The 17,505-nt window shown below is 33.4% G+C and overlaps 1 protein-coding gene across 1 annotated transcript; it reads left to right on the top strand.

Moving 5' to 3' along the window:
* The first annotated feature begins 7,273 nt into the window (after positions 1-7,273).
* LOC111699600 (serine/threonine-protein kinase pim-3) lies at positions 7,274-9,301 on the top strand. Its single transcript, XM_023470307.1, has 2 exons — positions 7,274-7,705; positions 8,075-9,301. Exons 1-2 carry the CDS (start codon positions 7,469-7,471, stop codon positions 8,795-8,797), a joined length of 960 nt encoding a protein of 319 aa, XP_023326075.1. The 5' UTR covers positions 7,274-7,468; the 3' UTR covers positions 8,798-9,301.
* Positions 9,302-17,505: the final 8,204 nt, after the last annotated feature.

Genomic DNA, 17,505 nt, shown 5'->3' with positions numbered 1-17,505 from the left:
TAGATGTCCCACAAAAAATTTGGGCCCGATCGGTTCAGCCGTTTTGACGTTTATTGGATACAAACAAACAGACAGACAAGCCAAATCTACATATAGATTGTCTTATTATTCTGCTGCTAGCTAACGAATTTAATATATGTTTCTATTGTATCTTTCATGCAATATGAGAGATAAATTCCCAGAGGACAAAGAACAAAAAAACTTCGAAAATGTTGGATCAAGGAAACTAAAGATAGCATAACAAATTTTGATCACTATAACATTCCCAAATGTAGAATAGAGTTTTCTAAGGAATAAAACTAAAACACTAAAAGATTTCTTTTTAAAGGAGCTTTAGTTTCTTTAAAGATCTCCAAGCGTTCTGAAAAAAATGGCCGCAATAAAGCAGCAAATATTGCAATCTGATCTACGCTTCTTACGTAAATCAGGAAACAGAATTAAAGGGAGTGACCGGCTATGAAAGGTAGTTGAACTGAGTATGCAGTGTTGTGCAAATCTTCTTTCGGATTCATTTGAGACATATAAAACTTTTTAAAGATCTGTAAATCCTGAGTTTGAGCGCAAATTCGACGTTCAAAACTCCTATTTTGGGGGTAGATACGTTTTCAGAATTAGTTTTTTTTAAATTATAGAATAACGACGGCATAAAATGTAAAAAAAGTTCTAAAATAAACTACGGACGTCATGTATAGGAACATGTTGAGAAAATAAAAATTGATCTTTTCATCGAAAATAAGTAATCTTGTTCAATTATAAGTTTCTATTTTCTCATTGTTTGGGTTTCTCATTATTCACAAAGATTTTCGCAGATTTTCTAGAATTATTATTGAAAAGACGACATTTGAAGAATTTGAAGAAATCTGCGAATAAATTCAAAGAAGATAAGAAATTCAATATAATAATGAAAACAAAATAATCGATTTTAGCATTGATTTATTGACAAATTTCTTTTGAGAAATATGTTCCGAACCATCTAATTAGATCACTGTATAGAGGACGTGAGTCAGACTCTAATAAAAACGCATAAATACCTTCCAGTATATATATTTCTTATAACTTATTACTAGAGGGTTCAGAACTAGAGTCAATATCGAAATCACACGTGTAGATGTTTATCAGTACTATGCCCCGTATACTTTCTATCTCATTCTGTTGAATCTTGTGGAACTTGTTTAACGCGGCCAGGCATCGTCTTCCACAACTGTATAATTTTTACTTTATTTTTCGTTGTCGTTATTTAATAATTTAAAAAAACTAATTCTGAAAACGTATCCACCCTCAAAGTAGGAGTTTTGAACGTCGAATTTGCCCTCAAACTCAAGATTTACAGACCTTCAAAAAGTTTAATATGTCTCAAATGAATCCGGAAGAAGTTTTCCACAACACTGTATACTGTATACTCAGTTCAACTACCTTATATAGCCGGTCACTCCCTTTAATTTGTATAACTTGGAAAGCCTTTATCAAGTAATTGTGATGAATTTAAGCAAAAATGTTATTGAAATCTTAATAAATCGGATGATCTAGGGCAGAAACTACTATTATGATTGTGAAAATTCTGTGAATTTGCAGGCAAGTTGGTTCTTCAGAATATGGCACTTTGACTCTTTGATCGGGTTGTGATTGAAAACTATCATTAGTCAGTATGATTTTCTTTAAATTGTAGAATATCTACCTTCCATAAACCTTCCATGGGTCATATGAGGCTCCATAAACCTTCCCTGGGTCATATGAGGCTCCATAATAAATTGTGCCGGAATCAGTTTCATCGTTTTGACATTTATGGGAACGAGCACCCCCCCCCCCAAAAAAAAAAAAACAAGTGTATACATAGATTCTATCATCAGTGCACTTTAAAACCGTTTTTTCCAACTTATAAATATTTTTGATTGGTGTTTTTTTTTTTACAACAAAATCTAGATGACTTAAAAAGAATTATTTCCACTATGCCACATTTAATGTCCATATAATTCCCAAACCTGCACAATTGAAAGAATATTTACTTTGAAACTTTTATTTTTCATGCATCTATATGTTTTTTGTAAATTTATTTTTCTGGTCTGCGCCCCGGCAAAAGAATGTCAGAAATTGCGTCATTTCTACATGCTCGTGAGTAAATGCGTAAGTCGGAAATTTTTGAGTCACGGCAGCAGCAGCAGGTATTCTTAGGTAGCGTGAGTCATAGGAATATTAAATGCAGTCAGTGATGCAGCTTTTAACTCAGATATTCATTACGTCATCAAACCAATAATGTATAAATACCAGCATTATTCAGACTCTTTCCTAAAATAGACTCAAAAGTTCAAAACCTCTTAACCTTTTCTTTAATTGAATAATACGTAGGTTACAATCTAATCTGATCTTTAAAAATAGAAACCAAAAATTATCTTAAAATATTATCTCTTAGCATTTTCAAGTAATCTTCAAATTTAACAAAACTACTATTGCATAAAGCTCAGTATCGTAAGACGGAAAGATATAAAAAAAAATCTGCTATAACCTGTATGCATTATGCAGAGGTCGTTAAAATCCCTATGATATTTATTTATTTTTGGATTTTTATATACAACTATAATAAAGTAATACTCAGAGCAGCTTCACAGTTTTCATTTTTATTAATACAAACTGTTTCGGATTGCTCCGCCTCTGCAGTCAATTAACAAAGTATATATATATATATACTAGCTTTGAAACCCAGCGTTGGCCAGTGTACTTATTGTTGATGCAGCCGTTTAACCACACTTGGTCGACTTTACTGGAATACTATATTGTCGCTTTAAAAGCCGACCCAATCAACTTAAAATCTTAAAAACAAGCTAAGAACAATCCCGTGGTTCTCCGAGTTCCCCAATCAAAAATTGAGGCAAATCGGTCCAGGGGTTCCTGAATTGTGATCGGAGAAACAAACAGAGATTACAACTTTATATATACATAGAAGATATATAAAGAGTAGAAATCTCTATTTGTTTGTTTGTCTGTATATCCGATCATAACTCGTGAACCCGTTGACCGATTTGCCTCAAATTTTGATTGGGAAACTCGCTCTACCAACGGGAATGTTCATAGCTTGATTTAAAAATTCTAAAACTTCCAAATGAATCCTAATTTATGTTTTATTCCCTATCATTTAAGATTTTCTGTATATTTGGGGTTTGAGCAAGGTCAATCCTTAGCCTAGTAACAGAGGTCCTGCCTCGTAACCAGGACTATCCGAGTTCAACTGATCCAGAGGGTAGGGTTTGGTCTTGAAAAATTCTTTGACGAAGGAAGATATATTTTAAATTTGGATTTTTTTTGAATTTACCCTTACCTTCCCTCGCATAGGGAATGCGAGGGAAGGTAAGGGTAGTTGGATGTGAGTTTTCAAATGTTAAATAAATCTTAGGAATATTGAGTTAAAGTACATAAGGGGGTTGTTTGGACAAAAGAGAAAGTTTGAGAATAGTTGGCCACTTGTAGAAAGTAAAAAAAGGAAAAAGCGAGGAGACATAATTGAAATTTGAACTGAAACAATGTTTTGAAATTTTATTCAATATCCTAAAAGTTAAGTGTATGTATTGTATAAACTTTATTGGATTTAGCCTGAATGTATCTTAAAGCTAGAGGTAACCTTGAAGGATGCAACAGTTTAAGGAGGATGCAGTTTAGCAGCAGCTCTATACCTACAGGGCTAGTCTGACATCATTCCTCCAAAACCTCAATATCCACATCTCATTAAATCCTAAAATCAATTTATTTTGTTTAGCAAAAAAATAAACAACAAAAAAGCTTTCGAATTTATAAAAAAAATGATTGTATGAAAAAGATTTACAAATCGGACAAAATATCCTAGGATATCGCTAACCTCTATGGGGAAAAAAATTTCAAAGCAATTAACCATTGTGTTTTATACTATTTTTAAAGCTTTTTTGTTTTTTGTTTTTATTTAGGTTTTATAAAGAAATTGGCTTTCTTTGTTACATACAATTAAAAGAAAATAATTCACAATAAATAAAGAAAATACAATTTTTATTTAATGATTACCTCGATGTGATCATTATTTTGTCATTATTGCTGAAATTCAATGATATCCTGGTTTACATATACAATTGTTATAAATCACAACAAACTAAAGTAAACTTCATGCTAGATTGAAATCTTATAGATCACAACAAACTAAAGTAAACTTCATGCTAGATTTAAATCTTATAGATCACAACAAACTAAAGTAAACTTCATGCTTGATTGAAATCACAACAAACTAAAGTAAACTTCATGCTAGATTGAAATCTTATAGATCACAACAAACTAAAGTAAACTTCATGCTAGATTTAAATCTTATAGATCACAACAAACTAAAGTAAACTTCATGCTTGATTGAAATCTTATAGATCACGTCAAACTAAAGTAAACTTTATTCTAGATTGAAATCTTATACGTGTTCAATCATAACTTCTCTTATTGAGAGGCGATTGATAAAAAGCAAAATGGTTTTGAATTTTTAATACGCTATCGGATAAATTTGATTTCCTCGCTTGTTTGTAAGAGCAAAACTATAACAGCTATGAGGTCTCAAAACCGTGATTATAATGTCGTATAAATTTGAGCTTCTCCTTCCGTCTAGTTCGAAGTGTAAGATTTTTTTTATTTCTAGCAAACTACAAAATACATTCAAAACAATCATCTGAGCTTATAATCACTGTGTTCCTTTTGAAAAGTGTATATGCTGATACCCCCCCCCCGTAACGACCCTGTACATTTATATTTATTAAGATAAAAAATGCTGTTTTAATCACAATCTATCTATACTAGGCTTTTAGGGCGCTTCGCGCCCATTTAGATTTTAAGTGTAGCTTTATTTGTGAGCATCTTCTCGTTGTACAGTTTACAAAACAAAAACAGAACAAAGTTTGCGGATTTTATAATATTTTTTCGCACATTTTCAAAATTTTATAAAAATTAAAAACTTTTAAACGCAAATTTTTGAAATTTTGATCATTCATAAACCTTCCTTAGGGTCACGTAAGGTCCCACACAACATTTGGGCTTGATCGGTTCAGCCGTTTGACGTTTATTAAATAAAAACAAACAGACAAACAATTAAAAACCAGACAGACAAGCTAAATTTATAAATAGATTAGTGTTGTTGTTAACATCTTTCTACTAGGTCAATTTCTCTATATGTATAACCCAATACGAATTAAAAAATTGAACTTTGTACTGGAGACTCATTAAGATTTTTAATATCTACAGAAGAGCTAAATGCGTTTGATATATTTGGATCAAAGGTTATTTGAGAGGATTGGGCAAGAAATAGAATGCTCCATTAACCAATGCATTGGGTGTATATACAGCATAAGTACGGCATTTATAATAAGCAATATGCATGCCATGCAATTCTGTGCAAAATTAAAAATTAAAGTGTGTGCAAAATTAAAAATTCTGCACACACTTTCAGGCATTATTACATCGAATTGTGAAAATATCAACGATAAAATCTTAATTTTTAATATGTAACTTATTAATATATAATGAGTAGATACATTAAGGTATGAAAATACCTAAGTTTTAGTAAAAAAAATTAAATGAAATATAATTGCATTGATTTAAAAAACCAAAAGATAGAGTTGAATAGTAAAATTTTTATAGATGCCATATATATCAAGTAAACATTATTGTATTTGGCCAAACCTATGTTGTAAGTACAATTTAATTATGCCCTTAATAAAAACTGATAATAATAAATGAAAAAGTAAATATTTCTAGAACTTCCTGTGGTGCGTAGTTGACTAATTAATAGTTACTGCACAAATTTGCACGAAGGTTAAAATTATTGCAGAAAAAAAGTAATAATTATTAATAAAAAACATCTGTAATTTTTCAATTCTCCGGAAACACGGTAAAATTTCGTGACGAGAAATTAATAACTAAATTATCGTTAAAAGTACATTATGCACATAATAATTTTTGTATTTCAAGGTAAAACTCTTGATTTTTTTAATATTTATTGGCATGGTTAAAATTATTTACGCCAATAAAACCCAAATGATATTCACAAAACTGATAAAAAAAATATAATCAAACTACTTTATCTTTATAACCAGATGGTGTAAACCATGATCAAACATTGATAAAGACTGCAGACGCAGCGGACATAAAGTCTAAGCTATGTGAACTGAGTTTCAACACCTTTTCTCTCCAAAGATGTAATGCAAAGAAAGTTATTTCAAAAGTGTACTCATCCTTTGTACTGCAGTGTACTGTCTCTGGGCGGTAATGTAAACACAAGACAGATGTTACAGCCTGACATGGGATCCATCTTTCACATAAAAAAATCAAGGAAATATTCTGGTCGTAGGAAACTAATATGTGAATTATCAAAATTATCAAATTTAATGCTTTTTAAATATATATTTCTTCCAAGACAAAATGTTTCATGGGTCTAACCCAATCATCAGTTGGAATAAAACATTAGAATATGTACCCATATGCAAACAAGAAGTTTCTATATATATATATATATATGTGATTCCTATACTGTAATATATATGTGTGTATATATATAAAACAATCTGCAAATCGGAGTTATTTCTAAGAAACTTCTTGTTTGCATATGGGTACATATTCTAATGTACTAACATATATATATATATATGATTCCTATACTGTAAGTTTTCGTTTAATTAGTGCGGCATTCCGAGTACATTGTAATAATAGTGAAATATTTGTGCTGGTGCACTTGAAACAGTTTATTTCTACTTTTAGACAAAGCAAAAATAACAGGTTAATTACATTTAAGCTTGTTAATAGTATTTTTAATCGATTTTTGTTTCCAGTTTTTGATTTTTCGAAACAAATGATTTAATTTGACATTTTCGCACTGGTTTAATTAAATTAAGCATGCTGATTTCTTAAAAATAAAAATGCCCAATGCTCATAATTGCCTCAACCCAAGGAATCGTTTGCTCTGGCAGGCACGTACACAGGATTTTCGCCAGGGGGGGTGGGGGGCAAGAGGACTACTGCCCCCCCCCCTATGTACGCCACTGTATGGGATGGTACAAATATTTACTCGTCTAGAACGACTAGAACACATCTATCTACGCAGAGTTGAATTTCTTTACGCAAGGGAACTTTCACTATATTTTCCCGGGGGCTGGAAGCTGCACACAAAGTACGTCATGAATCGTACCGGTTGGGTCTCCACAGGACGGTCGAAAGAGCTGAAAAAGGAAGGTACGGGTCGGAGGCTTGATCCCATCCCTCTCTCTCTCAGCTCTATAAACTGTGTCGCGTGGTGAGCCGTGTTCTGCTTGTAAGGTGTGAGTATCCGAGGTTTAAACTGTAGGAACTGTAGTCTGTATTTTTGTAAGAATAGTTGCAGCGTGGAGAACACACAGAATACACGACTACAGTTTCACACTCCTCGGACGTACTTTGACTCGTGAAATTTGTTGATTGTAGACAAATTGGAAAACTTGTGTCAAAAATGAGCGAGGATTCTGTCGAGGTGGGGATTGACGCCTCCAAGTACTGTGAGGAGTGTGTTAAAATAAGGACACTTCTTCGAAAACCTGCAAAACGGGCTTTTGACCGAATCTATAAAGTTGGTCGCCTACTCGGCAAGGGAGGCTTTGGGACAGTTTACGCTGGGTTCCGAATAAAGGATGGGCGACAAGTTGCTATAAAACATGTGGCAAAATCTAAAATTGTTGAGTGGGAAAAGGTAGTAGTTAAATTTTTGTTCAAAGACAACAACACAGTATTGTATATGTAAACAGCACAGTAACTTGTATATCATAAAATCTGACTCTTTGTAAGCTCACGAGGCCAAACTGAAGGGTTTAGTGGCTCATGGCTCAAATTACTCTTTTTAAACTTGTTAACCTTGAACTTAACTTGAACTTATCATCAAACTTGCAATGTTACAATATTCAATAAGGCAAAAAAAACATTTTGTTACTATTTTTCAATTTGTCCAGAAATTGCACAAGTGACATGTTGCAAATTTGTAAAAATAAAAATGCCTTATCCATATTAAAATATTTAGCTGCATATTAAATCGACGCATACATTGATAATAATATTTCTTTAGGTTGATGGAAAAAGTATGCCACGAGAATTAAAACTGCTTCTTGACGTCCAATCAGTCCAGGGAGTTATCAAAATACTGGATTTCTTTGAAAGAAAAGACTCCTTTGTGTACATCTTAGACAGATTGCCCGCATCCAAAGACCTCTTTGATTTTATAACAGAGAGGGGATGCTTGGAGGAAGATCTTGCCAAAAACTTCCTCCGCCAAGTTGTCAACACTATAGAGGCTTGTCAGGATAAGGGTGTGGTTCACAGGGACATCAAGGATGAAAATCTGATGGTTAATCTTCACAGTCTGCAGCTAAAGCTGATCGACTTTGGGTCAGGAGCTCATCTTAAGGAGGAAGCATACACTGACTTTGACGGGACAAGAGTATACGCGCCTCCAGAGTGGATTCAAACCTCAAAATATTTTGCTGACCATGCGACAGTTTGGTCCTTAGGCATTCTGCTTTACGACATGGTGGTGGGTGACATACCCTTCGAGAATGACAAGGAAATCTGCGAAGCTAAGCTCGATTTTCCAAAAGATATTTCGAGTGAATGTCAGGAATTAATTCGAGCCTGTCTTGAGGTCTTGCCTCAGGATCGAATTCTACTATCGGACATTTTATCCCATCGCTGGTTTTTTCAGAAAACTGAAAAAACAATTACGACAGGAAAATCAATGAACTCCAAAATTTCTAAATTTACTGGCTCATTATCAAGCAATGGCTCCTGCTAAAGTTTGCCAATAAGTTAACAGTGAAAAAATCAGATTATATTTACAGACCGAATATGAGTTCCTATCCCTGACGGAATATATTACCAAAGATGATTCCTTAGAGTGTTCAAACAGTGTGCTTTTATAATTTTGCATATTTCTTAATGTAATGGCAAAATGTGGGGTGAGGGGTGCTTTTAGCATTGCACGAAACTGCTTATTAAAGAATTATTCAAAGACCTTTAAATGGTCTTATGTTATAGGAAAATGTATTTTTTGTCAAACAAAAACATTTTCAAAACTTCCCCAAATGTGATCTCTTGTCAATTTTTGAAATTGTAGTTATACCAAGAAAAGAAATATTTTTTTAAACATGTGTTTGATAACAATTATTGTAGATCGTGCAGTATCCAGTGTCAGTTTAAATACTAAGTCTAATTGGAAGTAAATTATTGAAATGTTCACATTCCATTCCTTCCATGTAACAGCTGGACAAACGAAATTAATAAAATTTTTTGAATGTACCTTTCCTTTTATTTATTCGTGATTTTCAGAAAATTATAGATGAGGGATGAGCTAAATTTGTAAAGAGGGGGGGGGGTAGACAGGTAGAGAGGGAAGGCGGAGGGTGTAAAGTCTAATAAGGATATGAATAATAAACACCACGATAATTTTTAAATTTTTTAAAATGTTGTAGATTTTTTGTAAATGCATAAAATAATATCCAAATTTAAAAGTTTATGATAAAATGAATTTATATAGGTTTTTATGCCACAAAAACCAATTTACATTTTCAAAAATGTTAATTTTTTATTTGGGTCTCCGATGAAAACTTCGGGGTCTCCGGTATGGTAGCGGCTGGGGTCTCCGGTGGGACGGGGTCTCCGGTACCACTCCGATGATGCTGCTTTCTTCCTACACTCCAAAATTATCCTGTTTGAGTCTAATGCTAAAACTTTCATTCACAAGTTTTAAAAACCGTTCTTATAATGATAGTGTAACATCTTTCTTTATATAGATGCATTCTTCTATACATTCTCTAAAAAGGTTAACAATACAACGTAAAACTTACTACAACGAAGTGAATCCTGACCTGTATCAACACAATTGTATTCACATTTTGATCTCTCTCAATCAAAATCTCTCAAAAAAACGTTAAAAAATGTATGTACTTTATACTTTACAGGCCAACAAAAATTATAAATGGCAATTACAAAAAAAATATTAATTTAAGGGGTGGAAATGGGTTCCAATTCCAAAGTTATCGAGGTTAAAGAAAATCGCCAAAAAATTAGAAGAATTTTCTTCTTCAAAGAGAATCAGATATTTTGCTTAATGAATGATGATATGGAGTTCAGTCAACGATCAAGCAAAATGTGGACTTGAAGTTGGTTTAATAAAATTCATTGCACACCTTTATACTCCATTTCTGAAATCTTCATTGCAATATTTTTAGAGTTTGCAATATAATTTATAAAATAATTATAAATCTAACTAAATAGTACATGTTTTTAGATCAATTTGATCAATAGAAGGTTATTTATATAGGGTTTCCAAAGACCTCTTTTCTCAATCAGAATTTTATCAATGCAGTTTCATATTTAATTTAATTTAAACATGCTGTGGAAGATAATGCCTAAGCTCGGAGTTTTGTTCTAGTCCGTGAGATTTCTACCTACTAAATTCAAAGTTATAAGTTCATCTAATTCATATTTGCATATTCTTAAATTTCCATCTCTGGCATCATTCTGATATTTGTCATTAGAGATCCAAAATGATCCTGTTTGAGTTTGAGGTCTTGAAAAATCTAAAACTTTATTGTGCAACAAATTTAAGATTGAGAATCCCGAGTCCAAATTTAATGAATCCTCGAGCCACGTCTCAAATCCTCTAAAATCCGGTTTTAATTGAGCGCCGGCTTAAATCTTGAAACATTGAATACAATTTTAAGTGGAACCAACCATATTTGAGCCACGTCTCAAATTTAAGCCGCGGCTCAAATTCTTTAAATTTGGCCTCAGATTTAATTATAGTTAATCTTAACTTTATGGAATGTATTATAGAGTTCCTTTAGGATTAGTTTGAGATTCACAGGATGGGTAAAACATTATTAGAGAATTCATGGAGACAGAAACCCCTTGAAGTTTTAAAAAGTTGTAACATACAATTTAGCCTCTAAATAATCAATGACTGTGAGAATAGTAAAACCTACACAACATAAAGATAAATATTTATTATGTTCTGATACAAACCTACAAAGATGAGAAAAAGTAAGTTTTCAAAAAATCAAATAAAACAAAAAAATACTGGAAAACACTTTATGAATGCATTTTAAACTAGAAGTTTTTAATTCAAAGAAAAGTTAAATTAGTTAGTGATATGATACTATTCCTTACGACTATGCCATAAGAAAAAAAATCTTCTTCAGATTTTACATTAACCACTCCTTTCAATATGAGACTACTTCCAATGCATCAAAAAGTTGTGGGATGCAGTATACACACAAGTTCTTAGATGTCGCTATAAACTAAGACAGTGGGGTTGGTCAAATAGGCTTATGATAGGTCTGGTAATGTAAAAAGTCTGGCTTCGCCATTAACGTTGAATTAGATTAGGTTCGGGTCGGTACGCGCCACTAAAGATGGTAGAAGGGGTCTGTCGGTTTGTCCGGTTCGAATTCAAAGTGACCCAAGTCCACCGTGATGTGCGTGCGACTTAACTTTATTAATGTGTCTTCTCTCGTGTTTCTGGGACAAACTAATGGCGATATTACTGTCTGTAACTGTAACTTAGATATATGATTTAGCAACTTAAATTTGGAATTAATTTTCATTGTCAAATTAGTTATTTTATTCGTAAAAATTCCTTTACAGGGACTGTAAAGGAAAAATGAAAGGGGGTATAGGCTGAAAGCTAATCACTTTAGCTCTTGATCGCGACCCATGAAAGTTTTATCTGATGTTCCTGTCTCGAGAAATTGATATAAACTGTGTTAAAATTATACGAAAGTTCATATATGTAAAATTTAGAAAATCTTAAACTTAAATCACGTGACCAGAACTATCACCATTGGCAGAGCAGTATACTGGTCACGTGTCTCCACCTGTATCACGTGACCACTTTACTGCACTTTCATTGTTGGAATTTTTGGTCAAGCAATACGGACATATTAATAATATTATGAATTAAATCTATAAAAAATAGAAATAACAAATATAAAATTAGAATTGGAGTACACCTAAGTTACAATTAGCTTTCTCTGGGATATCTGGGGTATCTTTTTAACACCACTACTTTTATACAAAATTGTATATATATTAATTTTCGTATAAATTTGACAAATTTGTATATCAGTTTCTCGAGATAGGAACATCAGATATAACTTTCATGGGTCGCGATCGAGAGCTAAAGTGATTAGCTTTCAGCTTATACCCCCTTTCATTTTTCCATTACAGTCCCTTTAAATCATCATATATAAGGAAATTCTCATATTTTTTGAAGAACCCCGTTATACATGAATTTAATGTGTTTGCAATCCCTCATCCTTTTAAAAGTGCTGCTTTCTAAATTTACGAAGAAATTGCATGAATTGAAAGTAAACTGTCGGCCATGAATGAAGCATGAAATTAAACTTTAAAATGTACGCTTTCTTGACTAACATTTCCTTTGCTTGTTTGAAAATTGAAAGACGCAATATTGAAAGTTCATCAGATACTGAAAAGATGTAACTCACGCAAATCTAAACTTTCGTAAATAATTTTTTAATCATTCAAATCATTCAAAATTATATGATTGAAATATCTTCATAAAAATAATGAAACTATTCATCGAATACTGAGCAACGCCTTCTTACATTTTGGAGTCCTAACACAAAATAACTAATTAGCTGCCTCTAAATCTGATTCGGAATTCCTAATATCTTTGCAATCTGATGTCGTAGACCTTGGATATTTCAAACTATGAACTTTAATAGATCAAATAGTCAAAGTTTGAAATATCTGTAGTTTACAAATCAAGTTGCAAAGATATAAGGGTTTTTGAATTAAACATTTGAGTTTGGAGCGAGTTCCATTTGTTCTTAAATTTGAAAAATGTTGCTAGGACCGATAAAAAATTATTATTTCGATTCATAATCATGGGTAAGATAGTAACAACGTATTAAAAGCGCAAGGATTCTAACTGTAGACAGTGCGGAAGGAAAGGATGAAATGCATGGAGCATTGTTTCTTTTAAGATTTGGCGGGAGAAAAAAACTTGACTTTTTCTTATTATGTTGGGCATGGGCTTGGTTTATTTGTAAAAAATAAACGCCAGGGGGGGAGGTAACTTATGAAAGTACCATAAGCGACGAACGTGCTGAAATTTTTCGATCACTAAATCCAAGAGATGAGCAACAACTTTGCAAATTATAAATGATGCATATCATATTCAAAGAGCCCTTTCAGAAAAATTTTGAGAAATATTCAAAATAAAAGTTTTATATTCTTGTATTTGTTGCAAGGAACTAATTATTCGTCTCAAACCCCGTAATTCTATTATCTTTACAACATCTTGGTATTGGTAAACCTGCGATATTTAAAATTTTGCGGTTTGCCTATTCAATGTAATAGAATTCATAATTTCAATTTTCAAACTTCGGGTGCAAAGATATAAGGATTGGAAAATTAGAGCTTCCAGGCGAGTTTTCTTTTAGTATTTTGTAATCTTGAATTTTGTTGAAAAAAAAGTTTTACAAGTTACAAAAAAAAACATAATCGATCAGAAAGCGTATTTTTTTAGTTACTATGTTCCTTGCTAATTTGCTTTCTTGAGGAGCATTTGCACATTGCAAACACCCTGACCCAGTTCTCCAGGATACAGTGCATACAAATCTTCGTGGCAACAGGTCCAGGCAGTCCGATCAGTCCGTTCAGATTTTTCATATTTTAAACTAAACTTCAACTTTCAAAATTACTATTCAAACGCCCTCTTATCTGTATAAAACTGCATTATTTAATTTGGAACTTATTGTTTTCAAATTTACTGATATCCTGTTTTTTAAAGCGACCACTGCCTACTTTCACCATAGTGAATATGTTGCTAAGTCCCTATGTCTGGCTAAAATTGGCTTGTCTGGTTTGGAACCCCCCCCCCTCTCTCGACTGTTAAACTTCTTACCCCCTCCCCACAACACCTTATTACTGTACTAGATACGTCAGATACGGAATGGGCGTATAACCTAAGTGCCCGGGATTCTAAGTTTCTTACATTTTCGTGCATATTGCGTAATGTTCAAGCTTCCTTTACGAACCATGGGAATTGTGAAGTAAATTCACCTTTTCTTTATCTAGTTCAGTTATTATGTTTATTTTGATGTATTTTTTATGTTTATTACATTAAAAATTTAGTAAAATCCAAATGATAACGATTTTTCAAAATATATTTTAAACCTTACTTAAAAGTAAATGTTAAAGAAAGAAAGAATTTATTTAACAAACGATTTTACTGAACGGTCGTTCAGTGAGAAAAGAACAAAATTTATGAAAAATGGCCTAAAATTTTGAGACGGACGAAATCAATTATTTTTTAACGAACAACGAACAAAATGGGTCATTCACGAACAATGATGGACGAAATGAAAAAAATCAGAACACGCCCATCTCTAGGTGCACTAATTACAATGAATGAAGTAACACTGAACATTTACAAAAATGACAAGATATGACTTTTACATGAATTACAAAAAGTAAAGATTAGAGTAAAATAGCTGTACGAAAAGCCAAGAAATGAAGTGTACTGGCATGAACTAAATAAGGTTGGGTAAGAGTGCATGGAACTCGCAAATTTGTAATATAAAAGTTGAACGACCCCTTCCCTTCTATCTCCACCCTCCCCCTTGCTCTCCCTATTCAAGGATTAAAAGAGTATTTGTCCCCTGCCCCCTCCCCGACCTCCCCCTCCACTACTCCGATGGCTTGAACTGCATGCAAGGGTTGTTACCCTCCGGCGTCAGTGCACTATAGAGGCTTTATATATATTTATATTTATAAATGAGGAAATATGAGGGGAAACATTAGATAGAGATAGGGTTGTTAATCGTTTTTGTAAACGATCGTTAAAGATCATTTTTTGTTTCGTTTTCAAAAACGATCGTTTCGTTTTCGGAAAAAAACGATCGTTTCGTTTTCGGAAAAAAACGATCGTCTTTAAAAACGACCCACTCGTTTGTTTTTTAAAAAAAACGATCGTTTTTGAAAAAACGAAGGGTCGTCGTTAACGATCGTTAACGAAGGGTCGTTGTTAACGATCGTTAACGAAACGACGAATTTTATAAAAACGAGCGTTTTGAAAACCGATCGTTTTAAAAACGACCATTTTCAAAAAGCAAACTTTTTTTAAAAAAACAATCGTTTCTTAAAACGATCGTTTCGTTTTCGATTTTTCGTCGTCGTTTTCATAACGAAACGATCGTTTTTCTGAAAAATGAAAACATTAACATCCCTAGATACCGGAGGAGAAGAAGGGAATCTTAATTTAGTTTAAAGAAGACTAAAAGAGGCCTTTTAGAGAAAACAAAGATTCTGGAAATGTTAAGAATGCGTTTTATAATGCGTTTTATAGAATAAAACGCATGTGAGGGCCGGTTGAAATAATTCTGTTCAAGTGTTTTAAAAGGTTGTTTTCAAATGATTTTAAATCGTTAGAAATTGTTTAAAATAGTTTAAAATCATGATATGAGGTTGAAATGGTTTGATGGATTATGGGTAAATATTGGGTGAAGTTTTAACGCTTTTGGAATGTTAGAAATAAAAAAATACAAATGTTTAGTTTTTTGTCTAAAATGAGTGGATTTTTATGATTTAAATTGTACTAAAATGGTTCATGAGAGGTATGAACTTGTTGGTTTGAATAGGTTTTTTATAGCATTTTATTGTGAGTCTGAATCTAATCTTAATGTGCTTTACAGGGTTTGTTTGAAAGGGACTTAATTAGATTTAAAAGAGGGTAAAGGAGTTGAGTCATTGACACAAACTCTGATTTTCTAATTCCTATATCTCTGCAACCGAATGTCGTAGACCTTAGAAATTTCAAACTATGAATTTTGATGCATCAAATTATCTTAGTTTGAAATATCAAAAGTCTACAACATCAGGTTCTATAGATATAGAGATTAGAAGATTTGAGTTTGTGGCAAAGACTCAATTCCTTAGGTTTGAAGTTGGTATTGGCTTGAGTGCAAATGTGGTTTGAATGTAGTTTAACTGTGGTCTATTTGTAGTTTAAATGTGGATTGAAAGAGGTATAAATGTGGTTTGAATGTGGTTTGAATGTAGTTTAACTGTGGTCTGTTTGTAGTTTAAATGTGGATTGAAAGAGGTATAAATGAGGTGTGCATGTGGTTTGAATGTAGTTTAGCTGTGGTCTGTTTGTAGTTTAAATGTGGATTGAAGAGGTATAAATGAGGTTTGAATGTGGTTTGAATGAGAATGAAAAGGTTGGAAATGTTTAAAGTGCAGAATGGAGGTTGTAGTTGCTAAGCAGGAACTTGGGTAGAATTTGCAGTTGCAAGATGCATCTGTTTCCTTTACAACCTGCAACCCCCCCAACCCCCGCCCTCCCTACCGTCATCCCTTCCTCCCTCAATCTCTACTTCCCTCCCTCCCTCCTCCGAATCCTCAATTATCCTTCTCCCACTCCGACGACGCAAACTTTACTTCCCCCTCCCCGCAACCTTCCATCCACTTATTCAACTTCTTTAGTTCCTTTCCTTTCCTCCTTCACTGTTTTATTCAAGGTTCCCGCTTCCCAAATTTCTCACTCTGTAGCAAATGCCCTACTTAGAAAACTGCTTTCAGACTCGTATCAATCCAGGTACAACTTGTAAACTATTGTAACGAATTCTGCAGTAGCTGTATCTCTATCTATCTACTTTACCGTTCTTATCATATTTTGTGTTATAGTTCTATCTTTAGTTTTGTTACCTGGCCGGTCATACCTGTCTGTATAATCATGCTTGTAAATAAATCAGTTGAATACAATCTGTTGTTCAGTATAGACGTAATCAGCCTGGGTAGGCTGATTATTAGAGTTTGAGGCATTTAGCCATACATCAGTCGGGATTGACTGCCAGTTAGAGTTTGAGGCATTTAGCCCTACATCAGCCGGGATTTTCTAATAGTAAGATCTCATAGGCTTTAATGTCAACACGGACACAAGCATAACAACTATCAATGCCAAACCAATGGTCCCCATCTCATAGGCTTCAATGTCAACAGGGACAAAAGAGCTTAAACTTTCAATACCAAACCAATGGGCAAGATTTCATCAGCTTGTTTGTTTAAACAAGGAACAAATTACTCTCTCACCGTAATCAAAGCTGAGTATATTCCAACTGAGGTGTATTTAGATATCTATGTTACTGGTTAATTTTAATGTACATATTTACAATATTAGCGCGGAAGAGGAATGGGAGTGGAAGGAAGGGGAGTAGAAGGAAGGGAAGAAGAAGGAAAGGGAGTAGAAGGAAAGGGAGTAGAAGGATGGGGAGTAGAAGGATGGGGAGTAGAAGGATTGGGAGTAGAAGGAAGGGGAGTAGAAGGAGGGGAGTGTATGAAAGGGGAGTGTAATGAAGGGGAGTAGAAGGAAGGGAAGTAGAAGGGAAGGGAGTAGAAGGAAGGGGAGTTGAAGGAAAGTGACTGGAAGGGAGTGGAGTGGAAGGGAGGGGAGTAGAAGGAAGGGGAGCAGAAGGA

This window comes from Eurytemora carolleeae, unplaced genomic scaffold (assembly GCF_000591075.1).
Source record: "Eurytemora carolleeae unplaced genomic scaffold, Eaff_2.0 scaffold364, whole genome shotgun sequence".
NCBI classification, from domain to species: domain Eukaryota; kingdom Metazoa; phylum Arthropoda; class Copepoda; order Calanoida; family Temoridae; genus Eurytemora; species Eurytemora carolleeae.
Note: the sequence above shows the minus strand (reverse complement) of the source record. Positions and strands in the feature narration are given on the sequence as shown.